The sequence below is a fragment of the Salvelinus fontinalis genome, chromosome 5 (genome assembly GCF_029448725.1).
Source record: "Salvelinus fontinalis isolate EN_2023a chromosome 5, ASM2944872v1, whole genome shotgun sequence".
NCBI lineage: Eukaryota > Metazoa > Chordata > Actinopteri > Salmoniformes > Salmonidae > Salvelinus > Salvelinus fontinalis.
The window spans coordinates 2,900,270-2,917,974 of NC_074669.1; the positions used below are offsets into that span (position 1 = coordinate 2,900,270).

General features: G+C 44.9%; 1 protein-coding gene across 1 annotated transcript; it reads left to right on the top strand.

Moving 5' to 3' along the window:
• Positions 1-274: 274 nt before the first annotated feature.
• LOC129854903 (tripartite motif-containing protein 16-like) lies at positions 275-15,655 on the top strand. Its single transcript, XM_055922048.1, has 6 exons — positions 275-877; positions 1,301-1,396; positions 12,908-13,141; positions 13,432-13,591; positions 13,717-13,776; positions 14,013-15,655. Exons 1-6 carry the CDS (start codon positions 296-298, stop codon positions 14,537-14,539), a joined length of 1,659 nt encoding a protein of 552 aa, XP_055778023.1. The 5' UTR covers positions 275-295; the 3' UTR covers positions 14,540-15,655.
• Positions 15,656-17,705: the final 2,050 nt, after the last annotated feature.

Below are 17,705 nucleotides of genomic sequence, written 5' to 3' on the forward strand. Positions count from 1 at the left end.
TACATTGTAGTGCAGTTCAGCCCAGTGTGATTCAAAAGACAAAATACTCTGAAGTAATTAAAATACGTATTTCAAATACATGTAACATGAATAATGACCATCTCTGTCTACTACCCAACACACTGTAACACTTCCTTATCAAATAAACCACACCCCCTCTACAAACCACACCCCCAGTCCAGTAGAGGCCACTCCCTGTCCTCTGGTGTAGAGTTCCATGAAACAGAAAGTCATCTTTCACACTGAACAGAAAGTCATCTTTCACACTGCTTAACCTACGGGAGAGAGCACCAAAATGGCAGAGAATCAGGAACTGTTCTTTTGCTCCATCTGTCTGGATCTACTGAAGGATCCGGTGACTACTGCCTGTGGACACAGTTACTGTATGGGCTGTATTAAAGAATGCTGGGATCAGGATGATCTGAAAGGTTTCTACAGCTGTCCACAGTGCAGACAGACCTTTATCCCAAGGCCTGTTCTGAACAGGAGCACTGTGCTGGCTGAGGTGGTGGAGAAACTGAAGAAGACACAACTCCAGGCTGCTCCCCCTCCTGCTCTGTGCTATGCTGGACCTGGAGATGTGGTGTGTGATGTCTGCACTGGGACCAGAAAGCAGAAAGCCCTCATGTCCTGTCTGGTGTGTCTGGCCTCTTACTGTGAGACTCACCTCCAACCTCACTATGAATCTCCTGCTTGGAAGAAGCACAAGCTGGTCAAAGCCACCGCACAACTACAGGAGAAGATCTGCTCTCATCATGACAAACTGCTGGAGGTTTACTGTCGTACCGATCAGCAGTGTATCTGTCTGATGTGTACAATGGATGAACATAAAGGCCATGATACAGTGTCAGCTGCAGCAGAGAGGACTGAGAAACAGGTAAGACCAGAACAACTTGTTGGTGACTGTCTGACAAAGAAATAATTAAAGATACAGTAGGAACTAAATCTGTTTGAATATGAGAGAATTCAAATGAAATGGATCCACAAATATGAACACAAACCTTGAGTATATAGATATGTTAACCCAGATTCTCCAAATGTTTCACCATTTTCTAAAGTCAAACACTATTATCATTCTGAATGGCCTTTTATGAGTTCAAAGTTCAGTCTCAACTCCTTGATACATGTAGGCCTACCAAAAAAACTATAATCATTCACATAGCAACATAATATAATATTGTAAAGGGACTTCCTCAGGATTGTAGACCTTCCTCTCTATGGGTCCTATGTCACATTACTATACTATTGATCTACTGGACTAATAAAGCTTGATAGCTCATTGAAGAGTGATTCTCCACAGAGGCAGCTGGGGATGAGTCAGCAGAAGGTCCAACAGAGATTCCAGCAAAGAGAGAAGGAGCTGAAGAATCTCCAAAAAGCTGTGAAGTCTTTCAAGGTGAGTATTGTTGACCAGAGGAGACACACCATTTCACTTCTCTTCTCCAATCAGAGAGACAGAGAGGGGTCCGTATCCAATCCCACTGACCCCACTGTTGGGAACAGGGTGTCTGGACCCCTTTTCAGAGAATAGACTGGTTCATGTAACTGACTGGGCTACCTCATCACATAACCATGAGTAACCATGACTGACTCATGTCCCCGATACATTAAAATGGAGCTGTCTCTCACTCTCAATTGAATTAAATTCATAGGGCTTTATTGGCATGGAAATATACGTTTACATTGCTAAAGCAAGTGAAATAAACCATAAACAAAAGTGAAATAAACAATCAGAAATGAACAGCAAACATTACACTAACATTTAATTTCAAAGGAATAGAGACATTTCAAATGTTATAATTCAAGTGCAAACAGAGTGAGTCGTGACCAGACTGAGTTCTGGAGGTGAAATGGAAATGAATGAGGGAGAGTTAAGTGAGGTAGAAGGTGTGGTGAAGAGTTCAGAACCAGAGAAGTATTTGGTCATACGAGATTTCAACCAATCAATCAATCAAGTTTATTTTATATAGCCCTTCGTACATCAGCTAATATCTCGAAGTGCTGTACAGAAACCCAGCCTAAAACCCCAAACAGCAAGCAATGCAGGTGTAGAAGCACGGTGGCTAGGAAAAACTCCCTAGAAAGGCCAAAACCTAGGAAGAAACCTAGAGAGGAACCAGGCTATGAGGGGTGGCCAGTCCTCTTCTGGCTGTGCCGGGTGGAGATTATAACAGAACATGGCCAAGATGTTCAAAATGTTCATAAATGACAAGCATGGTCAAATAATAATCAGGAATAAAAGTCAGTTGGCTTTTCATAGCCGATCATTTAGAGTTGAAAACAGCAGGTCTGGGACAGGTAGGGGTACCATAACTGCAGGCAGTCCTCCCAGGTCGTTGGCATGGTGCAGGAGAAGATAGGGTCAAAGTAGTGGAATGGGGTAGTGGGTTTTTAATGAGTGTAGGGTTAGTTGTCATGGTGCAGGAGCAGATAGGGTCAAAGTAGTGGAATGGGGTAGTGGGTTTTTAATGAGTGTAGGGTTAGTTGGCATGGTGCAGGAGCAGATAGGGTCAAAGTAGTGGAATGGGGTAGTGGGTTTTTAATGAGTGTAGGGTTAGTTGAAAGGGTGTTTTTTTATAAAAACACATTTTGCATCACAAAGTAAAATAGATTTATATTATAGTCCAGTTGGGGGCGGTAATACAACATATTGGATGCCAACCACCGTTAAACTCCAAAGAAGAAGAAACGTTATATTATGTCTATGTACAGTGTTGTAACGATGTCTCTCTCTCTCTCATTCCATCACTTTCGTGGTAGTTGGTTGTGTGGGTCTCTGGTTATGAATGGGGTGCTGACAGACAATCGTTGATGGATATTTATAGAGCTCTGATCAGGACGACAATTGATTACAGGTGAATAGTTTATGGAACAGCAGCAAAGACTTGTCTTCAGAAGCTGGACAGAATCCAGTATATAGCTTTAAGGATATGTATTGGTGCTTTTAAATCAACATCTGTATGTGTCTTATTAGTGGAGGCAGGTGAGATGCCTTTGGATATACGGCATAATAAATTGTCATTAGCTTATTGGGTTGAAAGGCTGTGAGGTTGAGCATCCCACTGCTACTGTTCTAGATGACTGTTGGGAATATACTAGTAGACAAGGCAGTGGTTTTGGTTGGACAGTTGTAGGTATCAATGTCATTATGGAGAATTGAGAGAATGGGTGTAGTAGTGAGATTCTGCTGGGTCCCAGCACATTCAGGTGTGGAAGGAAATTAAATTGTAGACCAGTTATCTAAAAGAGCTTTTAAACAAGATATAATTGATATTAATGTTCCACTGGGTAGAGGTGAGGCCAAATGTAAGATCGTTTTGATAGATGTGTGGCAGAAGAGATGGGACTCTGAGCACAAGGGACGGCATTTATATGTCCTCTAAAGGTCGGTGGACCAAGATTCAAAGGTCAGATTAGGAAGGAAGAGGTGGTGTTTACTCGATTGTGTTTAGGACATTGTACATTGAACTGGTCCTTACATCTGGTTGGCAGCATGTGAATGGTTTGTGTCTGGAGGGTATGGTCAATGAAACGGTGGAGCATGTGTTGTTATATTGTTGTAAGGATGTTGAAGAGAGGGAAAGATTGAAGTGTAGGGTCATTGAGGTTGGACGGGGTTGGGGGGGTTGGAAGGATTTTGGGGGATGGGGGAGGGTCTATTAGAAGTTAGTAGGGCTCTTGTTTATTTTCTCAGAAGTTCTGAGTTAGGTAGGAGGATTTAGAAATGGAAACTGTGATTGAACACACTCCAGCACAGTAGGTGGCGCCATGCACCTTTAACGTTGGTTTGCGGACCACCATTATATCATAGAAGAAGAAGTTGGTCTGTGAGGGTTTTGTGGTTCCTGAGGAGGGCTACTATTCTTTTTTAATTTGGTTTTCAAGTATTTTCAGAATTTATTAAAGCCAAAGCTAAAGCTACCCTAAACAATTCAATATATCAGTCAATATATTTTCTCTGTGATTTGTTGTTTTCCCGTCAACCGTTCCATCGCATCTTAACCGTGTTACCGGGCGGGCACTAGGACCCGGGGGAGGCTGCTGCTGCAGAGGCTGCTGCACCGGTAGTGACGTCAGTCCTACTTGTAGCTCATTGTGGTCAACGTCAGCTGTGGCTCGAGACTGCTAGCTACCAGTTAACGGAGAGGAAAAGACTCTGACAGGACACATTCATGTAGATAGGCTATGATGTCAATTTGTGGTAAGTTACAATAGAGAGAGAGACTTTTCACTACTATAGACTTTGGTCATAATCAAAGCTTTGTTAACCAATACGTTTTTATGTGAGGCTGCCTGTGTAGAGAGTGGAGAGGAGGAGAGACTGGATAGGATTTCCATGGATAACATTAGCATAATGTTTTCTGTTAGAGAGTGGAGAGGAAGGAGAGACTGGATAGGAAGCAGAGTGAGATAGAGGAGGAAAGATACAGATATGATTACAGAGCCTGACAATTTATTATTCCAAACTATGTTTTTGAGATAAAATACTAAATGAGGCAAGCAATGGGAATCCGTTAAGCAAAGTATTTTATCTAATAGTGTCACGTTCCTGACCTATTTATGTTAGTTGTTTATTGTGTTAGTTGGTCAGGACGTGAGGTTGGGTGGGCATTCTATGTTTTCTGTTTCTGTGTTGGTTTTGGGTTACCTGGTATGGCTCTTAATTAGAGGCAGGTGTTTGGCGTTCCTCTAATTAAGAGTCATATTTAGGTAGGCGTTGTCACAGTGTTCGTTGTGGGTGATTGTCTTCCGTGTCAGTATGTTTGTTCGTACCACACTGGACTGTAGCGTTTGTTTGTTTTGTTTCGTTTCGATGTCGTCTGTTTCCTGTACGTGAGTTTATGTTTAGTTATGTAAGTTTATGTTCAGGTTTCGTTCGACGTCGTTTTCTTGTTTTGTTATTTCGTAAGTGTATTTGTTTTGGTGTTGCCATCATCGTTGATAAATAAAAGATGGCTTATTTCCCGCAAGCTGCGTTTTGGTCAGAAGATCCTTCTCTCCTCACCTCGTCCGAGGATGAGGAGAGCAACAGCCGTTACAAATAGTGTACTATTTATTATTAAAGATTGGAGAAGGAAAAATGAAGGGAGTAAAAAGAGTGAAGCGAGGAGAGTGAGGAAGAGTGAGGTGGAAAGGTAATGAGAAGGAAGAAAGAAAGATCAGGAAGACGATTGGAGTAGAAGAACAAGTTGAGAGTAAGAAGAGAAAGATCAGGAAGACGATTGGAGGAGAAGAACAAGTTGAGAGTAAAAAGAGAAAGATCAGGAAGACGATTGGAGGAGAAGAACAAGTTGAGAGTAAGAAGAGAAAGATCAGGAAGATGATTGGAGGAGAAGAACAAGTTGAGAGTAAAAAGAGTGACACAAGGAGAGTGAAGGAAAGCAGACAGAGGAGGTACAATGGCTCTTTCCAAGACACGGTAATGCCATTTTAATGACAATATGATGAGAGAATTTCCATTTATACGCTCAGGTAAAAAAAATCTGTAGCTCTCAAAAGAGCCTTTGCTTAGTTTTCAGGAGTGCTGCCTGCCTTCAGAGGAGTCTGTCCGGGAATAATGAAAAGTTAAAAAGTTATTGCCACACTTTTTATATTTTAAATGTTTTATTTAACCAGGCAAGTCAGTTAAGAACAAATTCTTATTTTCAATGACGGTCTAGGAACAGTGGGTTAATTAACTACCTTGTTCAGGGGCAGAACGACAGATTTTTACCTTGTCAGCTCGGGCATTCGACCCAGCAACCTTTCGGTTACTGGCCCTACACTCTAACCACTAGGCTACCTGCCACCTCTACACTCTAACCACTAGGCTACCTGCCACCTCTACACTCTAACCACTAGGCTACCTGTCACCTCTACACTCTATCCACTAGGCTACCTGCCACCTCTACACTCTAACCACTAGGCTACCTGCCTCCTCTACACTCTAACCACTAGACTACCTGCCACCTCTACACTCTAACCACTAGACTACCTGCCTCCTCTACACTCTAACCACTAGACTACCTGCCGCCTCTACACTCTAACCACTAGGCTACCTGCCACCTCTACACTCTAACCACTAGGCTACCTGCCGCCTCTACATTCTAACCACTAGGCTACCTGCCACCTCTACACTCTAACCACTAGGTTACCTGCCACCTCTACACTCTAACCACTAGGCTACCTGCCGCCTCTACACTCTAACCACTAGGCTACCTGCCACCTCTACACTCTAACCACTAGACTACCTGCCACCTCTACATTCTAACCACTGGGCTACCTGCCACCTCTATACTCTAAACACTAGGCTACCTGCCGCCTCTACACTCTAACCACTAGGCTACCTGCCACCTCTACACTCTAACCACTAGGCTACCTGCCACCTCTACATTCTAACCACTAGGCTACCTGCCGCCTCTACACTCTAACCACTAGGCTACCTGCCACCTCTATACTCTAACCACTAGGTTACCTGCCACCTCTACACTCTAACCACTAGGCTACCTGCCGCCTCTACACTCTAACCACTAGGCTACCTGCCACCTCTACACTCTAACCACTAGACTACCTGCCACCTCCACACTCTAACCACTAGGCTACCTGCCATCTCTACACTCTAACCACTAGACTACCTGCCTCCTCTACACTCTAACCACTAGACTACCTGCCACCTCTACACTCTAACCACTAGACTACCTGCCACCTCTACACTCTAACCACTAGGCTACCTGCCACCTCTACACTCTAACCACTAGGCTACCTGCCACCTCTACACTCTAACCACTAGGCTACCTGCCACCTCTACACTCTAACCATTAGGCTACCTGCCACCTCTACACTCTAACCATTAGACTACCTGCCACCTCTACACTCTAACCACTAGACTACCTGCCACCTCTACATTCTAACCACTAGGCTACCTGCCACCTCTACACTCTAACCACTAGGCTACCTGCCACCTCTACACTCTAACCATTAGGCTACCTGCCACCTCTACACTCTAACCACTAGACTACCTGCCGCCTCTACACTCTAACCACTAGACTACCTGCCACCTGCCACCTCTTCACTCTAACCACTAGGCTACCTGCCACCTCTACATTCTAACCACTAGACTACCTGCCACCTCTACACTCTAACCACTAGACTACCTGCCACCTGCCACCTCTTCACTCTAACCACTAGGCTACCTGCCACCTTTACACTCTAACCACTAGACTACCTGCCACCTCTACACTCTAACCACTAGACTACCTGCCACCTCTACACTCTAACCACTAGACTACCTGCCGCCTCTACACTCTAACCACTAGGTTACCTGCCACCTCAACACTCTAACCACTAGGCTACCTGCCACCTCTACATTCTAACCACTAGACTACCTGCCACCTCTACACTCTAACCACTAGGCTATCTGCCACCTGCCACCTCAACACTCTAACCACTAGACTACCTACCACCTCTACACTCTAACCACTAGGCTACCTGCCAGCTCTACACTCTAACCACTAGACTACCTGCCAGCTCTACACTCTAACCACTAGACTACCTGCCACCTCTACACTCTAACCACTAGGCTACCTGCCACCTCTACATTCTAACCACTAGACTACCTGCCACCTCTACACTCTAACCACTACACTCTAACCACTAGGCTATCTGCCACCTGCCACCTCAACACTCTAACCACTAGACTACCTACCACCTCTACACTCTAACCACTAGGCTACCTGCCAGCTCTACACTCTAACCACTAGACTACCTGCCAGCTCTACACTCTAACCACTAGACTACCTGCCACCTCTACACTCTAACCACTAGGTTACCTGCCACCTCTACACTCTAACCACTAGACTACCTGCCTCCTCTAACCACTAGTCTACCTGCCACCTTTAAACTCTAACCACTAGACTACCTGCCACCTCTACACTATAACCACTAGGCTACCTGCCACCTCTACACTCTAACCACTAGGCTACCTGCCTCCTCTGCACTCTAACCACTAGACTACCTGCCTCCTCTACACTCTAACCACTAGACTACCTGCCACCTCTACACTCTAACCACTAGACTACCTGCCACCTCTACACTCTAACCACTAGACTACCTGCCACCTCTACACTCTAACCACTAGACTACCTGCCACCCCATCTAACCACTAGGCTACCTGCCACCTCTACACTCTAACCACTAGACTACCTGCCACCTCTACACTCTAACCACTAGACTACCTGCCAACTCTACACTCTAACCACTAGGCTACCTGCCACCTCTACACTCTAACCACTAGGCTACCTGCCTCTACACTCTAACCACTAGACTACCTGCCAACTCTACACTCTAACCACTAGGCTACCTGCCACCTCTACACTCTAACCACTAGGCTACCTGCCTCTACACTCTAACCACTAGACTTCCTGCCACCTCTACACTCTAACCACTAGGCTACCTGCCACCTCTACACTCTAACCACTAGGCCACCTGCCACCTCTACACTCTAACCCCTAGACTACCTACCACCTCAACACTCTAACCACTAGACTACCTGCCACCTCCACACTCTAACCACTAGGCTACCTGCCGCCTCACCAGGGTGCTGGTCATCACACAGAGGGAGGGTGCCGGTCATCACACAGAGGGAGGGTGCCGGTCATCACACAGAGGGAGGGTGCCGGTCGTCACACAGAGGGAGGGTGCCGGTCGTCACACAGAGGGAGGGTGCCGGTCGTCACACAGAGGGAGGGTGCCGGTCGTCACACAGAGGGAGGGTGCCGGTCGTCACACAGAGGGAGGGTGCCGGTCGTCACACAGAGGGAGGGTGCCGGTCGTCACACAGAGGGAGGGTGCCGGTCGTCACACAGAGGGAGGGTGCCGGTCGTCACACAGAGGGAGGGTGCCGGTCGTCACACAGAGGGAGGGTGCCGGTCGTCACACAGAGGGAGGGTGCCGGTCGTCACACAGAGGGAGGGTGCCGGTCGTCACACAGAGGGAGGGTGCCGGTCGTCACACAGAGGGAGGGTGCCGGTCGTCACACAGAGGGAGGGTGCCGGTCGTCACACAGAGGGAGGGTGCCGGTCGTCACACAGAGGGAGGGTGCCGGTCATCATACAGAGGGAGGGTGCTGGTCCTCAACAGCTTGGCAGCATCCTCCCTCTGTCAGAGACTGGTCATTCTCAACTCCCCCGGTGGTCTGCTTGTGGACCTGCAGAGCAACTTAGTGAATTATTTTCTGGTCGGGGCGTCACTGGCTGAGGGCGGAGGTGCTGTACCTGTCTGTCCAGGAGGGAGGAGAGTAGAGCAGGACCAAGAGGTGTTCTGTACCTGTCTGTCCAGGAGGGAGGAGAGTAGAGCAGGACCAAGAGGTGTTCTGTACCTGTCTGTCCAGGAGGGAGGAGAGGAGAGCAGGACCAAGAGGTGTTCTGTACCTGTCTGTCCAGGAGGGAGGAGAGTAGAGCAGGACCAAGAGGTGTTCTGTACCTGTCTGTCCAGGAGGGAGGAGAGTAGAGCAGGACCAAGAGGTGTTCTGTACCTGTCTGTCCAGGAGGGAGGAGAGGAGAGCAGGACCAAGAGGTGTTCTGTACCTGTCTGTCCAGGAGGGAGGAGAGTAGAGCAGGACCAAGAGGTGTTCTGTACCTGTCTGTCCAGGAGGGAGGAGAGTAGAGCAGGACCAAGAGGTGTTCTGTACCTCTCTGTCCAGGAGGGAGGAGAGTAGAGCAGGACCAAGAGGAGTTCTGTACCTGTCTGTCCAGGAGGGAGGAGAGAAGAGCAGGACCAAGAGGTGTTCTGTACCTGTCTGTCCAGGAGGGAGGAGAGTAGAGCAGGACCAAGAGGTGTTCTGTACCTGTCTGTCCAGGAGGGGGGACAAGGCCTGGTGGACCTGGAGAGCAGGGTGGCAGAGTTCTGACTCAAAGCGGTGCAGAGGCTACTGTCTCTCTGTCTCCCTGTGTCTCCCAGTGTCTCTCTCGCTCTGTCTCTCTATCTCTCTGTCTCTCTGTCTCTCTGTCTCTCTGTCTCTCTGTCTCTCTCTCTCTCTGTCTCTCTGTCTCTCTGTCTCCCTGTCTCTCTGTCTCTCTGTCTCTGTCTCTCTCTCTGTCTCTCTGTCTGTCTCTGTCTCTCTGTCTCTGTCTCTCTGTCTCTGTCTCTCTGTCTCTGTCTCTCTGTCTCTGTCTCTCTGTCTCTGTCTCTCTCTCTGTCTCTCTGTCTGTCTCTGTCTCTCTCTCTCTCTGTCTCTGTCTCTCTCTGTCTCTCTCTCTCTGTGTCTCTGTCTCTCTGTGTCTCTGTCTCTCTCTATCTCTCTCTCTGTCTCTCTCTCTCTCAATTCAATTCAATTCAAGGGGCTTTATTGGCATGGGAAATATGTGTTAACATTGCCAAAGCAAGTGAGGTAGTTAATATACAAAAGTGAAATAAACAATAAAAATTAACAGTAAACATTACACATACAGAAGTTTCAAAACAATAAAGACATTACAAATGTCATATTATATATATGCAGTGTTGTAACAATGTACAAATGGTTAAAGCACACAAGTTAAAATAAATAAGCATAAATATGGGTTGTATTTACAATGGTGTTTGTTTTTCACTGGTTGCCCTTTTCTTGTGGCAACAGGTCACAAATCTTGCTGCTGTGATGGCACACTGTGGAATTTCTCCCAGTAGATATGGGAGTTTATCAAAATTTGATTTGTTTTCGAATTCTTTGTGGATCTGTGTGATCTGAGGGAAATATGTCTCTCTAATATGGTCATACATTGGGCAGGAGGTTAGGAAGTGCAGCTCAGTTTACACCTCATTTTGTGGGCAGTGAGCACATAGCCTGTCTTCTCTTGAGAGCCATGTCTGCCTACGGCGGCCTTTCTCAATAGCAAGGCTATGCTCACTGAGTCTGTACATAGTCAAAGCTTTCCTTAAGTTTGGGTCAGTCACAGTGGTCAGGTGTTCTGCCACTGTGTACTCTCTGTTTAGGGCCAAATAGCATTCTAGTTTGCTCTGTTTTTTTGTTAATTCTTTCCAATGTGTCAAGTAATTATCTTTTTGTTTTCTCATGATTTGGTTGGGTCTAATTGTGCTGTTGTCCTGGGGCTCTGTGGGGTGTGTTTGTGTTTGTGAACAGAGCCCCAGGACCAGCTTGCTTAGGGGACTCTTCTCCAGGTTCATCTCTCTGTAGGTGATGGCTTTGTTATGGAAGGTTTGGGAATCGCTTCCTTTTAGGTGGTTGTAGAATTTAACGGCTCTTTTCTGGATTTTGATAATTAGTGGGTATCGGCCTAATTCTGCTCTGCATGCATTATTTGGTGTTCTACGTTGTACACGGAGGAAATTTTTGCAGAATTCTGCATGCAGAGTCTCAATTTGGTGTTTGTCCCATTTTGTGAAATCTTGGTTGGTGAGCGGACCCCAGACCTCACAACCATAAAGGGCAATGGGCTCTATGACTGATTCAAGTATTTTTAGCCAGATCCTAATTGGTATGTTGAAATTTATGTTCCTTTTGATGGCATAGAATGCCCTTCTTGCCTTGTCTCCCAGATCGTTCACAGCTCTGTGGAAGCTACCTGTGGTGCTGATGTTTAGGCCGAGGTGTGTATAGTTTTTTGTGTGCTCTAGTGCAACAGTGTCTAGATGGAATTTGTGGTCCTGGCAACTGGACCTTTTTTGGAACACCATTATTTTGGTCTTACTGAGATTTACTGTCAGGGCCCAGGTCTGACAGAATCTGTGCAGAAGATCTAGGTGCTGCTGTAGGCCTTCCTTGGTTGGTGACAGAAGCACCAGATCATCAGCAAACAGTAGACATTTGACTTCGGATTCTAGTAGGGTGAGACCGGGTGCTGCAGACTGTTCTAGTGCCCGCGCCAATTCGTTGATATATATGTTGAAGAGGGTGGGGCTTAAGCTGCATCCCTGTCTCACCCCACGACCCTGTGTGAAGAAATGTGTGTTTTTTGCCAATTTTAACCGCACACTTGTTGTTTGTGTACATGGATTTTATAATGTCGTATGTTTTACCCCCAACACCACTTTCCATCAATTTGAAAAGCAGACCCTCATGCCAAATTGAGTCGAAGGCTTTTTTGAAATCAACAAAGCATGAGAAGACTTTGCCTTTGTTTTGGTTTGTTTGGTTGTCAATTAGGGTGTGTAGGGTGAATACATGGTCTGTTGTACGGTAATTTGGTAAAAAGCCAATTTGACATTTGCTCAGTACATTGTTTTCATTGAGGAAATGTACGAGTCTGCTGTTAATGATAATGCAGAGGATTTTCCCAAGGTTACTGTTGACGCATATTCCACGGTAGTTATTGGGGTCAAATTTGTCTCCACTTTTGTGGATTGGGGTGATCAGTCCTTGGTTCCAAATATTGGGGAAGATGCCAGAGCTAAGGACGATGTTAAAGAGTTTTAGTATAGCCAATTGGAATTTGTTGTCTGTATATTTGATCATTTCATTAATCAGAGCTACTCAATTCTGCCCCTGCAGCCATAAAAAGTTAAGGATACAATCAACACCACAGGCCTTTTTGGGTTGGAGGGTTTTTATTTTGTCCTGTAACTCGTTCAAGGTAATTGGAGAATCCAGTGGGTTCTGGTAGTCTTTAATAGTTGATTCTAGGATTTGTATTTGGTCATGTATATGTTTTTGCTCTTTATTCTTTGTTATAGAGCCAAAAAGATTGGAGAAGTGGTTTACCCATACATCTCCATTTTGGATAGATAATTATTTGTGTTGTTGTTTGTTTAGTGTTTTCCAATTTTCCCAGAATTGGTTAGAGTCTATGGATTCTTCAATTACATTGAGCTGATTTCTGACGTGCTGTTCCTTCTTTTTCCGTAGTGTATTTCTGTATTGTTTTAGTGATTCACCATAGTGAAGGCGTGTCTCTCTCTCTCTCTCTCTCTCTCTGTCTCTCACTCTCTCCAGCGCTCTGCACAAGCAGCAGTGGAGGACAGTGATCAGATCTTTACTGAGCTGATCCGCTCCATTGAGAGAAGGAGCTCTGAGGTGAAGGAGCTGATCAGAGCCCAAGAGAAGGCTCAAGTGAGTCAAGCTGAAGGACTCCTGGAGCAACTGAAGCAGGAGATAGCTGAGCTGAGGAAGAGAAGCACTGAGCTGGAGCAGCTCTCACACACAGAGGATCACATCCATTTCCTCCAGGTAACTAAACTGTCTTGTTACATGTGATATGAAATTAACTTCATGTGAAACTGTTCATCTACATCATTATGTTGTCCTGTCTGTCTCTCTGTCCCTCTCTCTGTCCGTCCCTATCTCTCTCTGTCTCTCTGTCTCTGTCTCTGTCTCTGTCTCTCTCTCTCTCTCTCTCTCTCTCTCTCTCTCTCCGTGTCTCTCTGTCTCTGTCTCTCTGTCTCTCTCTTTCTCTCTCTCTGTCTCTCTCTCTGTCTCTCTCTCTGTCTCTCGCTCTCTGTCTCTCGCTCTCTCTCCAGAGTTATCAGTCTCTCTCCAGTATCAGTGTATCTTCAGACTTACCCAGCATCGTTGTCCGTCCTCTTCAGTACTTTGGAGATGTGAGTAAGACTGTGTCTGAACTGAGAGAGAAACTAGAATACTTCCTTAAAGGAGAATGGACCAAGATCTCCACTACAGGTGTGTTGAAAACAATAAGAACATCAACTTTAGACCATTGAAAGTTCCCTACTAGTCATATACATGTGGAATATAGTCTGATGATAACATTCCCTCTCTCTGTCAATGTGTTTGTGTGTCTGTAGTGAATATAGTGGATGTTGTACTGCCTCCAGAGCCCAAGACCAGAGAACAGTTGTTACAATGTGAGTCTCTTTATTGTGAAGTAACTAACAGTCTCTTTTTACTGACACTCCTAACAATCCCTCTAGAAATATATAGCAATAGTAGATCTAATCAAAGACTGGGTATCTATCTGACTCCTCATATTTCTCTGATTTGATCTCTGCTGTGCTCTATTCAAAGACAGGGTGGATACAGTATCTGACTTAACTTATTGTTCTGACTCCCCTCATTGGTCTCTGCTCTGCTCTTCTCCCAGATTCCTGTCAGCTCACACTGGACCCAAACACAGCATACACATACCTCTCTCTGTCTAAAGGGAACAGAAAGGTGACCTGTACAGACCAAGTCCAACCATATCCTGACCATCCAGACAGATTCACCAACACTTACTGGCAGGTTCTGTGTAGAGAGGGTCTGTCTGGACGCTGTTACTGGGAGGTGAAGTGGAGTGGTGATGTTGATACAGCAGTCTCATATAAAGACATCAGCAGAACAGAGACAGATAGTGGAGAGGAAGATGGTGGATTTGGATACAATAACAAGTCCTGGAGTTTACAGTGCCATCTAGGCGGTTATTGTTTCAGACACAGTAATGTTGAGACTAAAGTATCAGGCCCTCAGTCCTCCAGAGTAGGAGTGTACCTGGATCACAAGGCAGGTACTCTGTCCTTCTACAGTGTCTCTGACACAATGACCCTCCTCCACAGAGTCCAGACCACATTCACTCAGCCCCTCTATCCTGGGTTGGGTCTTACTGGTACCGCTGAGCTGGTTAAACTGTAGTAGGGTCCACATAGATACTAGTCATGCTGGTGTAGTCTATAGCTGAGCTGGTTAAACTGTAGTAGGGTCCACATAGATACTAGTCATGCTGGTGTAGTCTACAGCTGAGCTGGTTAAACTGTAGTAGGGTCCACATAGATACAAGTCATGCTGGTGTAGTCTATAGCTGAGCTGGTTAAACTGTAGTAGGGTCCACATAGATACTAGTCATGCTGGTGTAGTCTATAGCTGAGCTGGTTAAACTGTAGTAGGGTCCACATAGATACTAGTCATGCTGGTGTAGTCTATAGCTGAGCTGGTTAAACTGTAGTAGTGTCCACATAGATACTAGTCATGCTGGTGTAGTCTATAGCTGAGCTGGTTAAACTGTAGTAGGGTCCACATAGATACTAGTCATGCTGGTGTAGTCTATAGCTGATCTGGTTAAACTGTAGTTGGGTCCACATAGATACTAGTCATGCTGGTGTAGTCTATAGCTGAGCTGGTTAAACTGTAGTAGGGTCCACATAGATACTAGTCATGCTGGTGTAGTCTATAGCGGAGCTGGTTAAACTGTAGTAGGGTCCACATAGATACTAGTCATGCTGGTGTAGTCTATAGCTGAGCTGGTTAAACTGTAGTTGGGTCCACATAGATACTAGTCATGCTGGTGTAGTCTATAGCTGAGCTGGTTAAACTGTAGTAGGGTCCACATAGATACTAGTCATGCTGGTGTGGTCTATAGCTGAGCTGGTTAAACTGTAGTAGGGTCCACATAGATACTAGTCATGCTGGTGGTGATGGTCCCCAGATGTGATGATTCATTCTGCTCTGTTTTATCTACAATGATTTAACTGATTCGATCTTCAGAAGATGTCATGAATTAAAATTCAATGTATTCATATTTTTGTAATTGCAATGTTTTAATCTTGTACATTTCCATGAATCATGATGTCTGGTGTTGATGTATATTGGTTGTCATTCAGAACCATTGATATGTTTTCTCAGTTGGTTCTCTGTCTCTATGTAATTCTCCTCAGTATCATTGATCAGCTTGTTGGTCCTAATTGATGTGTTCTCTGTCACCTGGAGCTGCATGGAAAATGGTCCAGGAACTAAAGGACAATTCAGGACTAGTCAGCCCACTACAAGCTGGTATCACTTACTTTCTACTAAACTATATGGACTGGTTTCCCAGACACAGATTAATCCTAGTCCTGGACTAAAAAGTATGTTCAATGTAGATGTCCAGGAAAGCGTCCCTAAATGTGTCATCTTTCATCCTCCCATACTGCTCAGTCCAGCAACATTAAACCTGTCCAGCAGGTGGTGCTATTGACCAAACAATAAAACCAGCAGATATCTTGACTTGCCACTCAGTATATCAGTAATGTTCAGAATAGTACTTTAATATCATTGGAGATTGATGGTCTTTTTAATCCACTATCCAGAGTCAGGAACAGATGAAGTTAGGTCTGCTACTGTTCAGTGATTAAATATGATTTATGGTGATGGGAAATAATAAAAAACACTAAACTTCATCTAGTAATAGTTTTCCTTTGTTATTTATTCCAAGGTGTGTCTTTAACTTGTAAATGTATTGTGTGGAGGTGAGCTAGTGGTGTGGCTGATAGAATAGAATGAAAAGGGAGGAGGGGAGGAAGAGGGGAGGAGTGAAGGGCTGTTCAAGAAACCAGATGAGGAAGAGGAAGATGTTCAGGGGAATTACTGTCTCTGTTCCAAATGGTTCCCTATTCCCTCCGTAGTGCACTACGGTGCTTCTGACCAGGTATAAAGTAGTGTTCTACGTAGGGAATAGGGTGTAGATTTATTACAATATCATGCTTTAGTGTTTGGCACAACAATATATTAGATCTCCACCCCCCCACTTCCTGTCTGTCATCCCCCAGTTCTGTTAAGACTTCCTCTCATTGAACTGGGCCTCATTCTAAATGGTCACTTTGTATTGATAGTCCATACTGGGCTTTACTATGGTTCTACATACAGTACCTGTATTGATAGTCCATACTGGTCTTTACTATGGTTCTACATACAGTACCTGTATTGATAGTCCATACTGGTCTTTACTATGGTTCTACATACAGTATCTGTATTGATAGTCCATACTGGTCTTTACTATGGTTCTACATACAGTATCTGTATTGATAGTCCATACTGGACTTTACTATGGTTCTACATACAGTACCTGTATTGATAGTCCATACTGGTCTTTACTATGGTTCTACATACAGTATCTGCATTGATTTTTTATTATAGTTTTTATTTTACCTTTATTTAACACAACATTAAACAACACTATAAACACACATACAGTACAACAATTACATATTACATTAAAAACACAAACATCTTGACTAAAAACAGCTGGCCTAAAATAAATTACAATCTTCTATGATATATACATCGATCAAGTGTTTAAACTCCAAGGAAACTAGATCATCACATTTTAAAATGTTCAGGAGAGAATTCCAGGACCACGGAGCTGAGTAACTAAAACTATTTCTACCATGACCTGTTCTAATCCTTGGTACTGTTAAAAGCAAATCAGAATGAGACTGTAATTGATATTTATTTACTGACCTGACTAAAAAATAACAGAGATATAATGGCATTTTACCCAACATGGCCTTATAAATCAGTGTATACCAGTGTTTAAGACTACTCAAGGTCAATGACGACCAGCCAACAGCGCTGTAGAGATCACAATGATGTGTTAGACGTTTCTGATTTGTAATGAACCTGAGGGCTGCATGATACACTGAATCAAGTGCTCTCAGGGTAGTGGCTGAGGCCTGCATGATACACTGAATCAAGTGCTCTCAGGGTAGTGGCTGAGGGCTGCATGATACACTGAATCAAGTGCTCTCAGGGTAGTGGCTGAGGGCTGCATGATACACTGAATCAAGTGCTCTCAGGGTAGTGGCTGAGGGCTGCATGATACACTGAATCAAGTGCTCTCAGGGTAGTGGCTGAGGGCTGCATGATACACTGAATCAAGTGCTCTCAGGGTAGTGGCTGAGGGCTGCATGATACACTGAATCAAGTGTTCTCAGGGTAGTGGCTGAGGGCTGCATATATATAACATCACTAAAATCTAAAACCGCCAGTAATGTACATCGTACCAGCTCCTTCCTGGCCTCCAGAGAAAAACAAGCCTTATGCCGAT

Coding starts and splice junctions, on each gene's coding strand:
- LOC129854903 (XM_055922048.1), top strand. CDS start 296: ATGGCAGAGAATCAGGAACTGTTCTTTTGCTCCATCTGTCTGGATCTA. Junction 1,397..12,907: donor AAGCTGTGAAGTCTTTCAAG/GTGAGTATTGTT, acceptor CACTCTCTCCAG/CGCTCTGCACAAGCAGCAGT. Junction 13,592..13,716: donor GACCAAGATCTCCACTACAG/GTGTGTTGAAAA, acceptor GTGTGTCTGTAG/TGAATATAGTGGATGTTGTA.